Source organism: Xiphophorus maculatus, chromosome 23 (assembly GCF_002775205.1).
Source record: "Xiphophorus maculatus strain JP 163 A chromosome 23, X_maculatus-5.0-male, whole genome shotgun sequence".
NCBI lineage: Eukaryota > Metazoa > Chordata > Actinopteri > Cyprinodontiformes > Poeciliidae > Xiphophorus > Xiphophorus maculatus.
The window spans coordinates 3,584,027-3,601,626 of NC_036465.1; the positions used below are offsets into that span (position 1 = coordinate 3,584,027).

The window sequence follows — 17,600 nt, forward strand, 5'->3', positions numbered from 1 at the left end:
TAAAAAATTGAAAAGTATTAAATATCCTTACCTGGAAAGTCCAGAGTTGGTCTTTCAGCTCATCCTTGACCTTGAGCCAACCTCTTGACTAGTTAAAAAAAACTCACATATCAGCACACATAAAACTGATATTTCTAGGAATTAAACAGATGGCTCAATGTGGTTAATGAAACAAGTATTAAATATTTCAAATAATTGCAGAACATAGGTCCACAAAATCACTTCTTTTGTGCTTGATACTCCACATTTCTACATGGTTTATTTTTATGGCGAGTGGACGTTATAGGCTTTGTCTTCAGTTATCTCTCATTAGGGTTCTGACTGAGCAGAAAACCAGGGAACACCTTTGTTTGTTAAAGTGTAGAAAGACCATTTCAACTGAATCTATTGCTTTTAATATAATGTGTTTGTAAATTAGAGAATGGATATTTTGCAGTTGATACTCAGTGGGTTAAAAATCTAACTAATTCTTGCTCTGTAAGAGTTAAATTGTTGAATTGATGCTTGAAATATGGCTTAAACTTGAGAAAAATTTACTCTTTGCATTTGTGCAACTTATGGCTTCCTTGCAACTCCTAGTCTGATCACTTAAGAAGTTTAATGGAAAAAATAATCTCAGCTCCTGCTGTACACCACAAATTCTTCAAAGTTTATTCTGAAACATTAGAAACAATGCTAGAGTTGCTGTGTGGACCCAGCAAAGTGTGGAGTTACAGGTGGTGTGACTGCCTGCAGCTCCTGATTGGCTGACAAATATCAGTCGGTCAAACTGAAAATAAATGAGAACACACAACACACTCCACTTTTTAACACAAAGTAGATTAGGGACTGTGTGTGTGTGTGTGTGTGTGTGTGTGTGTGTGTGTGTGTGTGTGTGTGTGTGTGTGTGTGTGTGTGTGTGTGTGTGTGTGTGTGTGGGTGGGTGTGTGTGTGTGTGTGGCCTAAATGTTCATATGGAAGGCTTTTTTATGAGTACAAATGAGGTTTGAACAAAGCCTCAGGAGGAGGATTAAAAGAATTAATGAAACTGCATAAGAATGTACTATTGTACGATACCATGTGTGATTAGTTGGTGCTGTTGGTTGCAGTGTGAAATGCTCCACAGTAGATGAAAGTCATAGTGCACATCTTTACAATGGAACGATAAAACACTGAAACACAGAGGATATAACAGGAAACTTGCAGGGCAATGCTTCATAATTTATTGAACTGTTCACAAAGATTATACAGATTAGATTTGAAAATTACAGTAACATATGAAGAAATAGACAAACAAAGCACGAAGACATTCAGAAACATTAAGCTATTTATAATTCTAAAATGTGGGTATGTGTGGTGAACCCATAAAATCTCTTACAGTATAAGAACAATGAGACCTATTTAACTTTAAATACTTTTAATAAGTATATGAAGTTAAAAACAAACTTTTTTTACAGTGGAGAGTTAAAGTTAATTTCTATTGGGTCACTGCTGAGATTTGGGGCAGATTCTGAACTTTGCTGCCACCCTGTGGTTCAGCTTCAGCGAAGTGGACCATTTGTCATCTCCTGTGGGTTGCTTACCGCATGTGCCCTTCATGAAAAGGTCCTAATTTAAGCTAGCAAGTGTATAATGCCCTTCTATTACTTATTGACTACTGACAGCAGGTTTGGATTTCAGCATCTCATTTGTAATTAATGACAGCAGCAGTGCTGTGGACATGTTGCTTAAATAATTGATCAGCAGTATTATTTTCTGTGAGCTGATTTAACGCCTAAAAAAAAGCATAAAAGAGGTAACCAATTGCCATGAATCTGAGCTTGCTGAAGCAGCCACATATTAGATTAACTTATCATCTAGGATAAGATTCATTATTTTCCATTTTAAATTGAAGTTTGCATCAACACTGATCACTAAAAAAGGGCTGCTGTTAATGAATGTATGAAATAGACTAAGTGACCTTCATCCTGCAAATATGCTGTCTGAAGTGATATGTGGATAATTTACATTCATTCAATCAACAGTAAAGTCAGAAAGGAAGAAGAACATGGATCAATATCTAATCCCTTGTAAGTAGAACTGTCTCATCCCTCAAACATGATTAATCCTTCCCACCACAGAGGTACAGCAACGCCTTCTGGTAGTCGCCTGCTGTGTCCTCCTACAAAAAGAAAAGATGTGGAACCCTTTTTAGTCACAGGCAGAAAATTCTTCTTCCTTTTGTGTTTGAATTGATCAATTTCCCTTCAGTGTTTCTCCAGAGACACTTTGGAAGTAACAATGACTCTTAATGTGACATGTGTGTGGGTGTGGGGATCCATGATTGGATATCCTGCTCCTCCTCTCCACATGGCGATGTACCCTCCAGCAGAACACACAAGCTCAAACTGGTTATGTCCTTTCTGGCAGAAGCTGAACAACTGTTTCACATCTGGGGGAAAATCGTGCCATGGCAGAGAAGACTCTTCATATGTGAAGAGTTGTAATTTATGCAAAATTGTCAAACTTATGTTGCTTGGTTAGAAGCTCGAACACTCATCAGGGGAAATAATGTCATGTTAAATTTGCTTAGTCATTTTCTTATTTTCTTATTTTTCCAGGGTGGATTGATACTGCACACTCTTCTTATCAAAACTGATAAAAATCATTTAAATTGTTTAGTTAGGATCTTTCTCCAGGACTTCTCAGGAAAATCTCAGGCATGCTAAAGTATAACAGATGTCAAGCACAGTGGTGGTAGTATCAAAATGAGGGGTTGTTTTGGTGCCTTCAGTACTGGTAAATTTTTTAAATAGATTATTTCCTAATTAGTTTTCCAACAAGAGAATAATCCTAAACACACATCAACAAATAAAACAGGCTAACATTAAGCATCTTTAACAACTCCATATTCATTTTATTTTTATTTTTTTTAAACAGAACTATGTTTAATATCCAACTATAATCATACCAGAATATTGCTCATGGCAAAAAAATAGTCTGTATTTTTTCTGTGCAAATTTCTAAGAGACAAATATTAGTTGAGGTAAATCTGTATATTTGATCACATATGAATAATCTTGACTGTGGGATTTTAAGAAAATCCACAATATATTTGAATGTGTGTCAAATTTCTGTTTTTATAATTCCTTCACTATTCCACTTCCGAAATAAAAAATCATATAATGTCATGATTAAAGCTCCTTTCTTTTCGATGTATTCAATTCAAACTGTTTTTATCCAAATAAGAAATGAGAATGAAAGAAAATGTACACCATTCATTTCATTCAATTCATAAAAAATACCAAAAATTTAATTGATAGCAGCAAATGAGCAAAGTTCTGTTACAAATTTTTGTAACTTCTTGATATTTCTTGAATTGTGTGAAATATGGTGGCAGCATGTTGGAGTAGCTCTGTTATGTTCATTATGATTTGTTCTTTTCTAGACTTTTGTTCACACCTTTTTGGGTTAAGACAATGTTTGGACAATTATTGTGAGCGACAATCCCAAATCCCAGAAGAGTTGAAAAGATTGAGTGATGGATGAAAAATGGATGCAGAGCAGGACTGAACAGCAGAGAGAGAAAGAGAAAGCTCAAACTATCTTCTATTGATTATAAAAGATTATAAATATTATCCCAAGCTCCAGCATCTCTTTGCCCAGCTCTCTAACCATGTAGCCAGGCAGAGATTTAAAGTAAAGTGGCAAAAGCAAATGAGGTGGATTAGCAGTACTTGTCATCAACTGATGGTGCCATGCAGGAGACGTTACTGTGGAATATTGTCTCTACTGTCATGAGAGTCATGAAACTGTCATAAACAGTCTTCAGTCAGAGGCCTCTTCAGTTTCACTGCAAGACTGACTGCTAGCAGACAATTCTTCCTGCCCACAGCATCACCATCCGTACTGACTCTATAAAGACACTTAGATGATATAAGTTATGATTGCATTTCAGTTCCCTTTGTAATAAAAACATAAGTTTTTAATTAAAATTTGAGCTAAAGAATAAAACTGTCTGGGATACCCAGACAGTTTGGTCTGGGTATTGCAAAAAGTTTGCATTGTCATAAGAGCCTTGTTTATTTGGCTTTGTGCAATCATGGCCATAAGTTTCAAATTAAAAAATACTTTATCGATCAAAAAGACAAATTAGATCATTTGTTTCTGCCTTAATTATATTTTTATTCCGAGACTGAAAAGTTACATTGTGAAGTAAAAAAAATAAAAAATAAATGATTGATGTAAAATCCATCCCTGTGTGAATTTTTCGCAGCTCAAAGAGATAAACCTCCTCTTTTATTACTGTGGCAGCAAAATGCCATAGAATTAAAATTACATTTAAAGGGTCAAAGGGAATCATGGGAACTGTGAGAATAAAGAATAAAACAACTGACACAAAACGCCAGCTGTGAGCGAGAAAGTTTTTTTTTCTTGGAAAACAAAAATAGCACTTTTATCAAAATGATTTTGTAAACAGGATAACTCAAAAGATAATAACTTTTCATTTCAATTAAATGAAAAATGTACAAATTTAATCGAGAATGCATTTTGTTCCATTTATTCAAAGGTTATTCACTAATGTGTTATTTATCTATTGTGTCTCAGAGATTTGGGAGTATCACAAGAAAGAGAGTGATAATTCCTCTCTGTAGGAACATCTGGTCCCAGGGGAAAAGATTAATTCACTTCGGCATGTTGAGAAGCAGGAAAGCAGTCTCATCACAGCGAACAAGACATTTAAAGCAAATTAGCAATCCCTACTCCATCACAGCAGTGACACCAGCAGCACACCCACCCCAACCAGCTCCATGCAGGATGGATGTGTACATGTAGGCAAGGTGAAAACTGGAAGAAGGATGATTTTACATCCTTCTGTCTTTTCTAATGGGACTGGAATATTTAGTGCTTATTAAGAAACTCAATAATGTTGACGTTTTGAATTCTTGTGATTTGTACCTGGATGGTAGTGTAAAGAGACTGTCCATACATCTTCTTGAAGTTTGCTCTGATGTCCAACATGTCAACCTCGCTCCTGGACACCATTATCCTCATCAGGGTGTCATCATCCGTTCCAGCCCGCTGAACATTAAACATACCCGATAAAACAGATGGTCAAAGTTAAGATGGGCACCTTTATTCAAAGTTACAAAAATAATCTTTGACAGGTTTATTTTGTTTTGTGAATTAGATGTAGTCTTTCATGGATAAACAGTCCTTGGTAACTCTTTATTTGATGGGTTGTGATTAAGATTGTCATAACACCGTCATAAACATGAGTAAGTCTTCATGAATATGTATGACTGTTGTCATAAAGTGTCATTCAGTAAATCATGGCACTTTTAATACATAGTTGACATTATTCAAAATGTCTTTGTTATGACAACTTAACATTAACCAAGAAATCATGATCTGACATATTTGTTATAAAAGTATTACTGATTAAACTTTAAAAGTTATGTAGTTATTAAAGGTAAAGTTTAATCAGTAATACTTTTATAACAAATTTATGTCAGATCATGATTTCTGTCAAGTTGTCATAACAAATGAAGTGGCCAATATTCAAAGAAAACACTTTAAAAGATATTAAGAAAGCCCAATCAAGACAATTTCAAGGGACTAAAAGAAAGTCTGAGAAGTTGGAGAGAAAATATACAGATGTTAGCAATAGCTTATGACTTTGCACAGCATTGGTATTACAGTGGAGCCCTGATATACGCAGGGTTTAGGAACCTTTTACTTTCTTGTGGAGAGTTGGACAGCAAGGCTGACCAGCAATGAGAGTGGAAGAAAATACCAGCGTTGCTATTTATTCTGCTATTTAATTTGCAACTGTCCTTTAGTTTGTACTTAATAACCCCAAAATGACAGAGATATTTTATTTTTGCAGTGTGTGGATGGAATATCGGTACCCACCCTCATGGATTGATAGAGGCTCGCAGCAAAAAATCCAGGGACATTTCTGACACATTTCACTGTGGAGAAAATGAACAAGAGATTTAATTTAAAAAGGGTTAAGATGAAATTGTGTTAAACTGTCAAGTATAAATGTTGCTAAAATATGTCTGCCAGGAACATAAAACTAAGAGGGAGTACTAGTCTTTGTCATTGCATCTGGAAGACAGAAAAGTGGGTCTTACCTACAGCGAGCAGTAAGTCTTCCAGGTTCCCAGTGGTCTCGCCTTTAATGCTGTCCTCTATGTCAGAGCCAGAGATTTTCTTGTACGCATCAAAAACTAACAAAGTTATATGTTTTATTTAGACAAAAAAACATTGATGTCTAAGTGAAAATGAAGATATTTTGAAGGTTTTCCAACATAGGTTGTCAGAGGAATAAACAAAATCTACTTGGAACTTGAAAATGTCTCAGTGGTTCATGCAAACAATGTTCTCTCAACTTTTACACCACTATCATATTTGCAGTTGATATTTGTTCAGAACTGTTCCTAAAATGTTTCTAATTGTTTATAAAAGTTTTCCAGGCTCAAATGTTTCTACAATGTTCCGACTTTAAACCTCTTAATAGTGAAAAAAAGTGTAAACCCAACAGAGTTTTCTGCTGTCCAAACTCATCCATTTCATACCTAACTAACTTTATGTCCTCAGATTGACTCGTTACCTCAGATAAACTTTCCCCACCTGCCTCTATGACCTGCAACCCCAGTAAACAATATTTGTCCCAAAGGAAATATTGGGGCTGCTGAGGTTGAGGCTGTTTTGCATTTCACCATTATAATACCTGGATCTGTGCTGTGTTGTTGCTGAGATCTGGGGATTTGGGCCACCTTGCTTATCAAAGGGCAGCAACCCAGAGTGAGCATTCTGATATTACAATGCCATGGCCAAACCTCACCTTTCTGGAGATGCTCAAAGCTCCTGTTGCCAAGAATTGTGATGAATTTTTCCTCATCTGTGCCAAACTTCTCCTCACCAGCGGCGTACAGGTCCTGTAATGGCAGAGCACACACCTGTGTTCACGCAGGTGTGGGTCTGCAGCCACCTGGCAGAGCCGGTATGACAGCAGTAATGAAGGGCTTCACATTGACGAGAAACACCCGAGGATAAGTGTGTTTCACTTTCCTCTCTGCTGTTACAGAGAAATTCTTAACCTTAGGCTTATTTCTCGGCAGCTAAATGATAGTTTCTCAAATTTTCCTCTCAGACAACTCACATTTTAGGAAATGACAAATTACCATGATCATTTGATAAACGCATTGAACCTTGTAATTTTCTCCTGAAGTGATCACTGAATGGTTTAGTTAAAAAAAGCTGATTGTGATGTTCTTACAGACACATTATGAAAAGGATTTATGTGTTAGATCCCATTTCACTGCTTTATATTAGAGAAATGACTTTTAAAGTAGATGTCCTCTTACCAAAGGTTAATACTATGTCATTTTGACCGAGGGTGCTCTATAGACAAAATCAGATTTGCTTTGAGCTGCTCCACAATCTCAGAAAACAATATGCTGGCAAAGAGGATTATGGAATTTAAATAAATTTTCAATTTACTATATTTGTCCTCTGGATTGTTACTTAGAATGCGCCTCTGCATTTTCACCTTTCAAAGCTGTTTGTGCTGCTTGTTGCAGAACGTAAAAATTAATGTCGAGGTGACTCTTAAATTCCCAGCAGGTCCGGGGAATCTCTTCTTACAGTTTGTATTGTCAGAGAGCTTAATAGCTTTCTATTATCGGCATAGTAAAGTGCAAATGAGGGGAGTAGTCCATCTATAAAGGATGATTATGCAGCTCATTGTGTTTAAAACTAATGTTCTGTAGCGATGCAAGAAGAGGCGCAGCATTTGGAGGAAGAGTTAGTTGTCCCTGTCCATCTTTTGTGTACAGTGAAAAATGAAACACTGATTATTTCCTGTTTCTGCCAGTCTGCTTCAGATTTGCTTCTGTTTTTTGGCCCTCTAACCCAACTTACTATGTATGATTATCTCATAATTTGGCTGAAGAATACATTTTTGTCCAGATTACTTAATGGTAAATTCAATGACTGCAAAGTGCCCAGGACCTGTAGGTGAAAGAAAGCTTGAATCATCATCTCTCCACCACTGCACTTAGATGGTATGAGATGTTTGTGCTGACATGTTCTGTTTGGTTTTCTCCTAACATGGTGCATGAGCATGAGGGCCAGATATCCATGTTTTCATCTAATCTGGTCAAAGAACACGGTAGTTCATAAAAGAGCGACTTTCCAAAGCTCCAGATTTGTTATTCTTCCTCAATAGGCATTCTACTATTGACATGTCAGGACTGTTAGCATTTAATTGCTAACTGAGGCTTGTACAGTCTAGTATAGAGCTCTTGGGACCTCTTGACATGTCTTTGGGCATTGTGTTATCTGACCTCGCCGTTGGTCTGCTGTTTCATTGTCTTAAATGTTTAGAATGTTATGAACAGCCTATCTCACTGCAGAAGGACTTTAGATTTTTTTGGAAACTCTTTCCTTCACCAAATTAGTGGGCATCATTTATTGTTATTGTCATGTATCTGTATGCTCCAGAGCTACAAACTGCCAAAACAAAGGTGGTCATACTGATAATGGTTAGTTAATGAATAGCATTAGATTAGTAGACACTGTTGATACAGTCCCATTGAAATCACATGGATACAACAATGGTGTATTTTTTGTTTTTTTTGTCATAGCTAGTCTGTGCTTAGTTCAGGGGTGTCAAACTCCAGTCCTCAAGGGCCGGTGTCCTGCAACTTTTAGATGTGCCTCTGCTGCAACACAGCTGAATAGAATAATTAGATCATTAAGGCTCTGGAGAACTTATCTACACAAGGAGGAGGTAATTAAACCATTTCATTCCAGTGTTTGGTACCTATGGCACATCTAAATACTGCAGGAGTCCGGCCCTTGAGGACTGGAGTTTGATACTTGTGACTTAGTTGATACAGGAAAAGGTGAAATTGGGTCTAATGAGTGATGAAGAGATCTTCCAATATTTAAATCTAATTTTTATTTACAGTCATGTAGAAGTTTACATATTTTTTGTTTTGGAGATAATACCAATTAAAATACATTAGTTCAGTTTTGGAAATCTGAATATTTCTCATTTATAATATATGTGTTTTGAAGCAATATTGGTGCAAAATGTGAAAACTGTTTGATAATAACCAAAACAATCAATATTCAATGCATTTCTTCATGCATTTTTAGTTTGCTTGCAGATATATGTATTTAAATGTTAGTATTTTCTTACCTTAGCGTCATTTTCAATTTTATCCTCTTCCACTTCCTCCTCCCTGCTCCCCTTGACGAGCCAACAACAGTAGAAATGTAAGAGGACAGGCAGGTGCAGAAGCAGAGAGACAAGGTGACAAACAGAAAGCAAAAGTAGGTCAGGGTGGATGAACTCAAGGTGCTTCTGAACCTAACCTGGGAAGATTAAATTATCCTGAGAAGGTCCCAGAACTGTGCGATTACCTTACTGTCGCTAGTAAAAAAAAAAAAACATCTACCAGTCACCTCTCAACTTCAGACTTAAAGCTCTCATGACTTTATAATGAGATCACCAGAGACTCTCATTATCATGACAGGAAAGTCTTCCCAGGCGGTCCGCTCTCTACCTGCAGAAGGATCACCAACAGTCTCCCGTAGCTCCCACCGGTGTCACTGCTGATATCCTTCTCCAGTTTGCCACCAAACTCTGGAGGAAAAATAAGAAAAAGAAACAAAAGGAAGCTTAGGCTCACAACATTATTGTTGCTTATGGATTCAATCGATAGTGGTCTATCTTCCAAGGACAGCAACAACAGGAATGATTTGATTAACTGATTAGCAGGAATGTCTCTTTTTCCAGATCAGAGAAACACAGCTCTTTGGCTTTGGACTTTTTTTCTGTCATGTGAGAAGGATTGTGTTGACCAGTTCTAATCCGTGGCATCAGAATTTGGTCTCTTTCATCTGAATAACATAGTAAAAATGTAGAAGGAGAGGATGATGCAAGACATTAAAATCTGGGTACTTACTGTGCTGAAGGTAAAACCTTCCTCTTCATTTCTATACAGACATACTTGGCATCATTCAAGAATTAAACTCAATCCTACTTAAACCTACCTAAATCTCACCTTAGATGATTTAAACTATTTAAACCAGTTTAAAAAACTGTTTTCAAGTCTATCATGGGGATTTCACAAAGCTGGTTTCATGTTTCTAGGGTGTAATCCATCATGGTCTCCACTCCCTGACTATAGTTCCAGCAATCATAATTTCTCTGTTCTTGTCCTCCTCATTACATCACCTTTCTTGTAGACTTTGCTGATATCTTTAATCTCATCACCAGTCCTGGAGGCCAAGATCTCAATCAGTACCTGATCATCAGTCCCTGCACCCTGGGAAGCAAACAGAGTACATGAATACTGGAGTTCAGGATGAAACAATGTAGATGTTCTTCAGACAACACTTTTTTTTTTCAGACTTCAGAGGGATCTAAAAAGGAGAAATGTCTCTAAATGTTTTTAAGCTAAAAAGCATTAAATGTTTTATGTTTTTATTTGTTTCAGAAGAAAACATTGAACTTTAATGTTAAATATGAAAATACATTAAGATGGTGATGTGAAGCGCTAAAGAAAAATAGTTTCAACCTAGATCCAAAGCAGATAGAGAGACAAATGAAAGGCCATGTATTGTATTAACATGACACATCATGACAGGTGATTTTCATTGTGGAGAACAAGAAGCATATTAAAAAAGGTATGAAAAAGATCCACTGCAGGAAGAACCTTTCCTTCAGATTTTTAATGCAAGCTGTTCCAATATTTATAATTATTTGCTGATCTGACCATAAGCAACACAATCAATGTGATTTTATGAAAATAGGAGGGATGAAAACAAGAGCAAAGAGATTTACAGAAGAGTGCATATTATTAAAATCACTTTTTTGGTTTGTGTGCCGCATTATTAACAGGAATAATTTGCTGACTTAGTTCTTTTTAAGTTACTGTGTTTTTGCTTTATGATCATTTGTTGCTCACACAATGGAAGCCTATAAGGCTCCCTTTTAAATGAGCACATTCTGATGAATATTAAAGTATCTGAGGATTTTATAGGATGATTACTCTGAAGGACTGATTGCTGTAAACTACCTCCATGAAATTGAACAGGCTTCTTTTTATAGATCTAGAGGTAAGATTTGTCGTGATGAACTGAACTGACTTAATTGATTGTAGAAAAGCCTCCATTAAACCCAAATTGATTTTCTACTATTCATGTGTGATCTGTCTCTGATTGTTTCAACAATGCACTAATAACTAAAATTACAATGACAATTAATTATAAAAAAAAAGGTCTGTATAGCTATCTGAAGATCACAATTTTCCAGAACATTAATTAAAAGTGTTCATAAGTTATATGGTGTATTCTGAAATAACATCCACTTTGGATAATACGAGTTACAACATTGTTTAGTTCCCCTTTGAGATTAATAAAGCATTTTTGAATTAAATTTTGAGTGTTATTTTGAATTAGTAGACAAATAAAATAAATAAATACAGCCAAAGTCCAAAGAAAAACCTTCAAGGGATTTCAAAAAGCCTGGAGATCTTTGGTTAAAACAACTTTAAGACACTGTAAAAATATAAAGAAAGAAGAAATCAAAAGACTGTTGAATAAAAATGTTTGTAGATTGGAAAATATCAATACAGAACAGCTGAATTATTGTAAAATCACCAGGTGTTGCACCACACTTATATTTCAACCTTTTAAAAGGGCTGACATAGACTTCAAATCCCTCCTCTTTCCTCAGAAATTTTGCTTATTTTTAAACATTTATGACTGAATTACTGCCGCAGCACATCTGCTCAGTATTTCTGCTGTATGAAGGAGAGCAGCTGCCACCAGACGACCAACGGAGATGGAGATGTGAACCAATTTGCCCATTCATAAGTCAGTACTTTCAAAATGAGCCAAAGGTTTAGAATTACATCTAATCCATTTTTAAGACTAAATAGATCTTTTATGAGGGGAAAAAATCACCTTAATGTAATTTTCTTAAGCATAGACTAGTTCCTTTAGGGATTTAATGAACACCAAAAGAGAAACTTATATTTTGAAGATTAATGTCAAATTACCTGGTCTGGGAATTCAGAATAATTTGCATGAGACCAGAAACCTGGACAAATTGAAGCATTTCAGGAAACGTTTTCTAAGTTACCTTCAAAGCCTTGTGTAGCAGAGTTGCATCATATAAGACCGGCGGCGTCATCAATGCCACAATCAGGGCCTCAAACAGCCCACCGAGCTCCGATTTCAGTGCACTGACTAAGTCCTGCCACCACAGAATGAATAATAACAAGAGGACCAGAATCATTAATAAATTTATTTGTGTAGAAATCTACACCCACAATGTATTAGTCATCCTGGCAAAATGAGTGATGCAGGTTGATATAATCAATTTAAAAGTCTAGACAGTACTTGAAAAAAAAGAGAACTGAGGGCCACTCATATGTCAAAGATATGAAAATATAAACCAGATTTTACTCATCGCAGTTACTGTGTAACAATTCTGTAGCTAACTATGTCGCTAGACAGTTAGCTTAACAGAAGATAGTTACATAGATAGCTAGATAGCTAGTGTTAAGAACAGTAAACCTCCCCTCAATCTGTATGCAGAGGATTAAACCAGCACAAAAAGAGTCAGCAAGGTAAAATTAATCATATTTATTGAATACCAACTGCGACAGACAGGATGGATGGATGGACAGATGGATGGACAGATGGATGGACGGATGGATGGATGGATGGATGGATGGATGGATGGATGGATGGATGGATGGATGGATGGATGGATGGATGGATGGATGGATGGATGGATGGATGGATGGATGGATGGACAGATGGATGGACAGATGGATGGATGGACGGATGGATGGACGGATGGATGGAGGGATGGATGGATGGATGGATGGATGGATGGATGGATGGATGGATGGATGGATGGATACAAAGGTTCAAACTGTTCATTAAAAACAGCATTTTTTAACAAACAAAAATCATCACATAATAACTTTTCCCCAAGAATCTGTTCAGCTCTTCCCTGTTTAGCTGCAGGTGCAAAGTCTGTTTCCTGAGCTGATGTACAAAATAACTCATGACTAGAGGGACTAACCTTCCACCCGGATTCACAGACATGTCTGTCCTCACACTGTTCTTCAGCAAATAGTTATTTATCATAAAACACTTGAATAATATTTTAATTGCTTAACAACTTAAATGTCAAATTTAGAATCTGAATCTGCCTACAAATAATTATTCATTACACTAGATAGTTATAATTTGCCTGGACCATATTTGATATCTTTAAAAAGTAAAAAAAAAAGTGCTTTTTAATTTGTTTATTTGTAAATTCTGGCTTTAGATATATTTCTTCCAAATTACCAGCATAGGGCAGCCATTGATTTTTATATCACGCAATAAAGGTGCTCTGAAATAGTGCTGGAAACAAAAATGACTTTTTCAGGGCCTCTCTTGATATAATGCTGTAATATTCAGAGGTATTCCGATGGGTACTTTGCAATTTGTATGTTTTTATTCTGTTTTCTCTACTTATACTTGAGGCAGTGATTATCTTTGGTTAGGGAACCAGTAATAACCTCCACCGGTGGCCATAAAACAAATTGACAGTGAGACAGAACAGGAGGGGCATTAAAGCATGAAATGTCCAAGTTTCTTTATAACAAGCTGCACAGCTTTCTGTTCCATGGAGACTACTTTACCTAAATGTTTTTTTTTCTGAAATGATAGCTGAATAGGCATTAAACTTTTGTTGTGGACATTGCTGTCCAAAAACATTGCTTCAGTTTTTAGGTATTTTTAGTATTTTTTGAAAGTTTTAGGATTTGGCTCTAAATATTGAGTGAAGGCATTTTCATATTTTTACTATTAGTGATGTGATACACAAAATGCATGAATGCACCTTCATCCTCGATCACTGCTCATTGTTTTGTGAAAATCTATTTTTAATTAGAACTATGTACATATCAGAAAAACATGTCTGTGTCCAGGCAGCATCTGTCTCTTTTTAATTAACACGGACAAAGTAATTTATGCAGAAAATAAAATTAAATAGAGGAAGAATAACTTCAGGCAAAGGTGTAAATAAATCCCAACTAAGCAAAAATTTTGCTATTTTGGGCTGATTTTGAATTATGTTGAGTCAATTAAAAATATGGATCTAAACAGTTATTAAAAATCCACTTTGAGGTTTTAAATTATAATTTGACTTACACTTGGTTCTTAGAAGATTTTTTATGAATGTTTCTATATCCATTTTTTTAAGTAGAGTATAAACATGTTCCCTTCTAGGTTCATCCTGGGAGTAAAATATCTCTATATTTAGGTTAGTGACAGCCAGCTGCTGCTAGTTTTCCATTTAACTTTCCAGAACTCACCTTCCCATAGGCTTTTTTATAAGCTGCTTTAATCTGCTGACGTTGATCATTGCTGCGGGCGGTTAGAACCATGAGAATGGCATCTTCATCTGTACCTGTAACAGTTTTATGACGTACATTTATTGTAAAAACTCTGGACACTGTGTTTTGATGTATAATAATAAAAAAAATAATAATTACAAGTTCTGAATTTATTTTGTGCTTAAATCATGTATATTTAAAAATGGGGCTAATGATCAGTCACAAATTACATATTTGCTCCATTTCAACACATACAGTATTTTTGTGCTCAGATGCTCCAAATAGAGCTGATTTTAATAGTGGGTGAGTTTGATGGCTTTGGAGAAATAATTTTCTCCAAAAGAAAATAAAATTTATATCAGCATTCAAATACACATTGAAGCTTTGCTCCAGTTCTGATTACTATTCTGATGTATCATCACTTTCCTTCCAACAACTGTATTATCAGAACAGCCTATTTTATGTCCTATAAAGCAGAAAATATGCAAGTTATATAATCAGTGCTTTACTAAAGTTGAACTATGCAACAGAAATGTAGCTGCCAACATGAACACACAACCTCACTGTAAAAATCACAATATAAATCTTCAATTAATAAACTAAAGTGTTAAAATTCTAAAATTATAATTATAAATTTACTGTTGTTGCTGTAGTCTTTGTGGGTATTGTATTATAAATCGTTCTGTATTAAATGTGTTAGGACCCAATAAAATAATTTTTACAGAAAAGTTTTTTAAAGATTTAAGTATTTCCCCCAATTAGCATGCTTACCAATTCCTTTCATGGCTTTATGAAGAAATTCAGCATCATGTTTTGCATTGAAATGAACAAAAGGTCTAACGCTGCCTCTGTACTCCTGCAGACAGAAACAGGGAAAAAGGATAAACATTATTTCCAAAAGTGACAACAAACTTTATATATATTGTCTTTGTTTATCATTATCTGCTCAATTCTAAAAAATTACAACCAAAGTAAACACTCATGTTCATACTCTGTGATTTTCTTTTTTTTCCTGAAATATTTAAGCATTATTTTGTTTTTAGACAGTAAATCAGTAGAAACACCCACCAAGTGTTAAATATGATGCAAACAATCATTAGAGCAAACACTTTAGGCCTGAATGGCTTTTGAAACAATTTATCTTGCTGGAAATAATAAATGTCCCAAAGAAATGCTTTATTTTGTTGCTGCAAAAAAAATTTAATATGCTGAAAATGATTGTGAATAATTCAGCAGCTGCTCTATTAATCGCTAACAATGGCCATCAAAGCTGCTGTAGGTTTTAAAACCATTGATGGTGTTTCCTTAAACTTCCCATTACTCATCGAATTTGAGGTCTCGACCTTCAGCTCTGTCATGTGGGTGTTAAAAATGTACTCTTTTGTACTTGTATTCAAAAGTGTTTTCCAGAAAAGAATTTTAAAAAATTACATGAAGAGCAATAAAACATTTTTCCTCAGCTGCAGCCTTAACCAAAAAATTGAAGGACTAAGTAGAAAATATAGTCTCTTATCCCTCGCAGTCAGGGTTCTGTTTATGGTCATCTTACCAAAACATTGGCAAAATGTCTTTGTTTTAAGGGTAACACTAAACTTATAAGTAGCAAAAAGGCTATAAAATAAGCCATTCAAGGAACTATACAGACATAAAAGTGAGTACAGTTTATGGTTACAATGTATAATTTCCATCCTTATTATAGAACTAAACTACTTCTCTGTCAACCGAATTGCTACTAAGCAGCGTTGTCTCAAAACTGTAACTGTAAACTTCGGTCCATTGTGCCCATAGTGTTTCCATAAACATGTAATTGAATATGGTACAAATTAGACAGATGACATCAGCTGAAACTAAGTTCTTGCTACTTATCCTCATCAGATAGTCTAAGGTGTCTCAACAGCTTAAATCAAGTGTATCAGATGGAGGTGCTCCTTTTCTCTATTCTGCTATGTAAGTATACAACTGGAGAAAAACTCCTGTTTTAGTAATGAGCATCTCTTTGTGGAAAGTTCTAACTGTGAAATAGGGATCAGCTAAAAGACAGTGTATCTGCACATATACGGTACAGTAGCAGCCAATTAAAAAGAAACTGGAGAACTGATCAGGCTTTTAGGGTTAGAAAGAAAAAAGTTGGTGTTTCTGAATGAGGAAATGAGGAAGACCCTGAAGTGTCAGTGCCATTTAGGTGATTAGGCAATGACCTTTCAGAGGCAACACGTAGTTCATTAGTCAAACATAAAGGTTAGCCCAGTTGTGTGACTACAACACACCACACCGAATCTTAGATATTGGGTAAAACAGAAGTTATTTCTGTGTACTACTAAAGATACATTTTTTATTGTTTTCAGTCAAAAATAAAACAACTGCAAACAGCACTTACCATCTTACTTGAATGGATGTTTTAAACTGAACGTAAAAAGAAAACACAAATTAAACCTCATCCTGGTGAGTTATCATGCAAAAACACAATTGATTCAACAACAATTTGGATGAAAAATAGCTAAACAGGTTTCTGTTCTTACCAACAGGTTTGTGTCTTCCTCTCCTCACAGATGATCTGTGGCTCAGGTGAGCTCTTTATTATTATTATGGTCTTTAAAGCTCCTCCTCAACTGAGAAAGCATGCAAGAGGCACTCACCTCATCTGCTGGAAGTGTTGCATTTCACTCCACATCAGTGAAACAAGAGATAATGACCCCATGCATCCACCACCGTGTGTTTTTTAAAAGACATTAAACAGAAGTCTTCATTCCCCAGAGACACACCGTAAATGTTTCTTTCTCCGACAAATTTCACACTAAGCTTGGCTCAGCTTAAAAGCTTTTTAAATAACGTCTTGCTTGTAAAATGTAAAATAACAAGACACAAAGAGGATGGGGAAACGCCAAGACAAGATTTAGTGTTTGGATATGGACATAATGACCATAAATGACACAAAAACACCATCAACTGGAACAAGTGTTTGTTTGTTTGTTTCTTTCCTGATTATGTTTTGGGGCAAAGTTCCACCAACCTAACATTCCTAATATGAGTTCAATCAGAGACTAATATCAAAAACATTATGTTAAAATACTATCAGAATTCAGACACAGTGAACTAGCGCTAATGAATAAATGTTTTGTGTATTTTTTACAAACATGTCAAACTCATTTCAAATGTATTTTGTCTGTAAATGCCTTATTTGTAGGGTATTATGTAAAATCCATACTTAGAGAGTAG

General features: G+C 35.6%; 1 protein-coding gene across 1 annotated transcript; it reads right to left on the bottom strand.

Moving 5' to 3' along the window:
* Window positions 1-1,193: 1,193 nt before the first annotated feature.
* On the bottom strand, window positions 1,194-16,956 carry LOC102237862 (annexin A5). Its single transcript, XM_023328867.1, has 13 exons — window positions 16,904-16,956; window positions 16,762-16,787; window positions 15,156-15,240; window positions 14,364-14,458; window positions 12,128-12,241; window positions 10,217-10,307; window positions 9,543-9,622; window positions 9,176-9,226; window positions 6,812-6,905; window positions 6,099-6,194; window positions 5,875-5,933; window positions 4,918-5,040; window positions 1,194-2,140 (listed from the first exon to the last, which is right to left on the bottom strand). Exons 2-13 carry the CDS (start codon window positions 16,762-16,764, stop codon window positions 2,081-2,083), a joined length of 951 nt encoding a protein of 316 aa, XP_023184635.1. The 5' UTR covers window positions 16,765-16,787; window positions 16,904-16,956; the 3' UTR covers window positions 1,194-2,080.
* Between the last annotated feature and the right edge of the window lie 644 nt (window positions 16,957-17,600).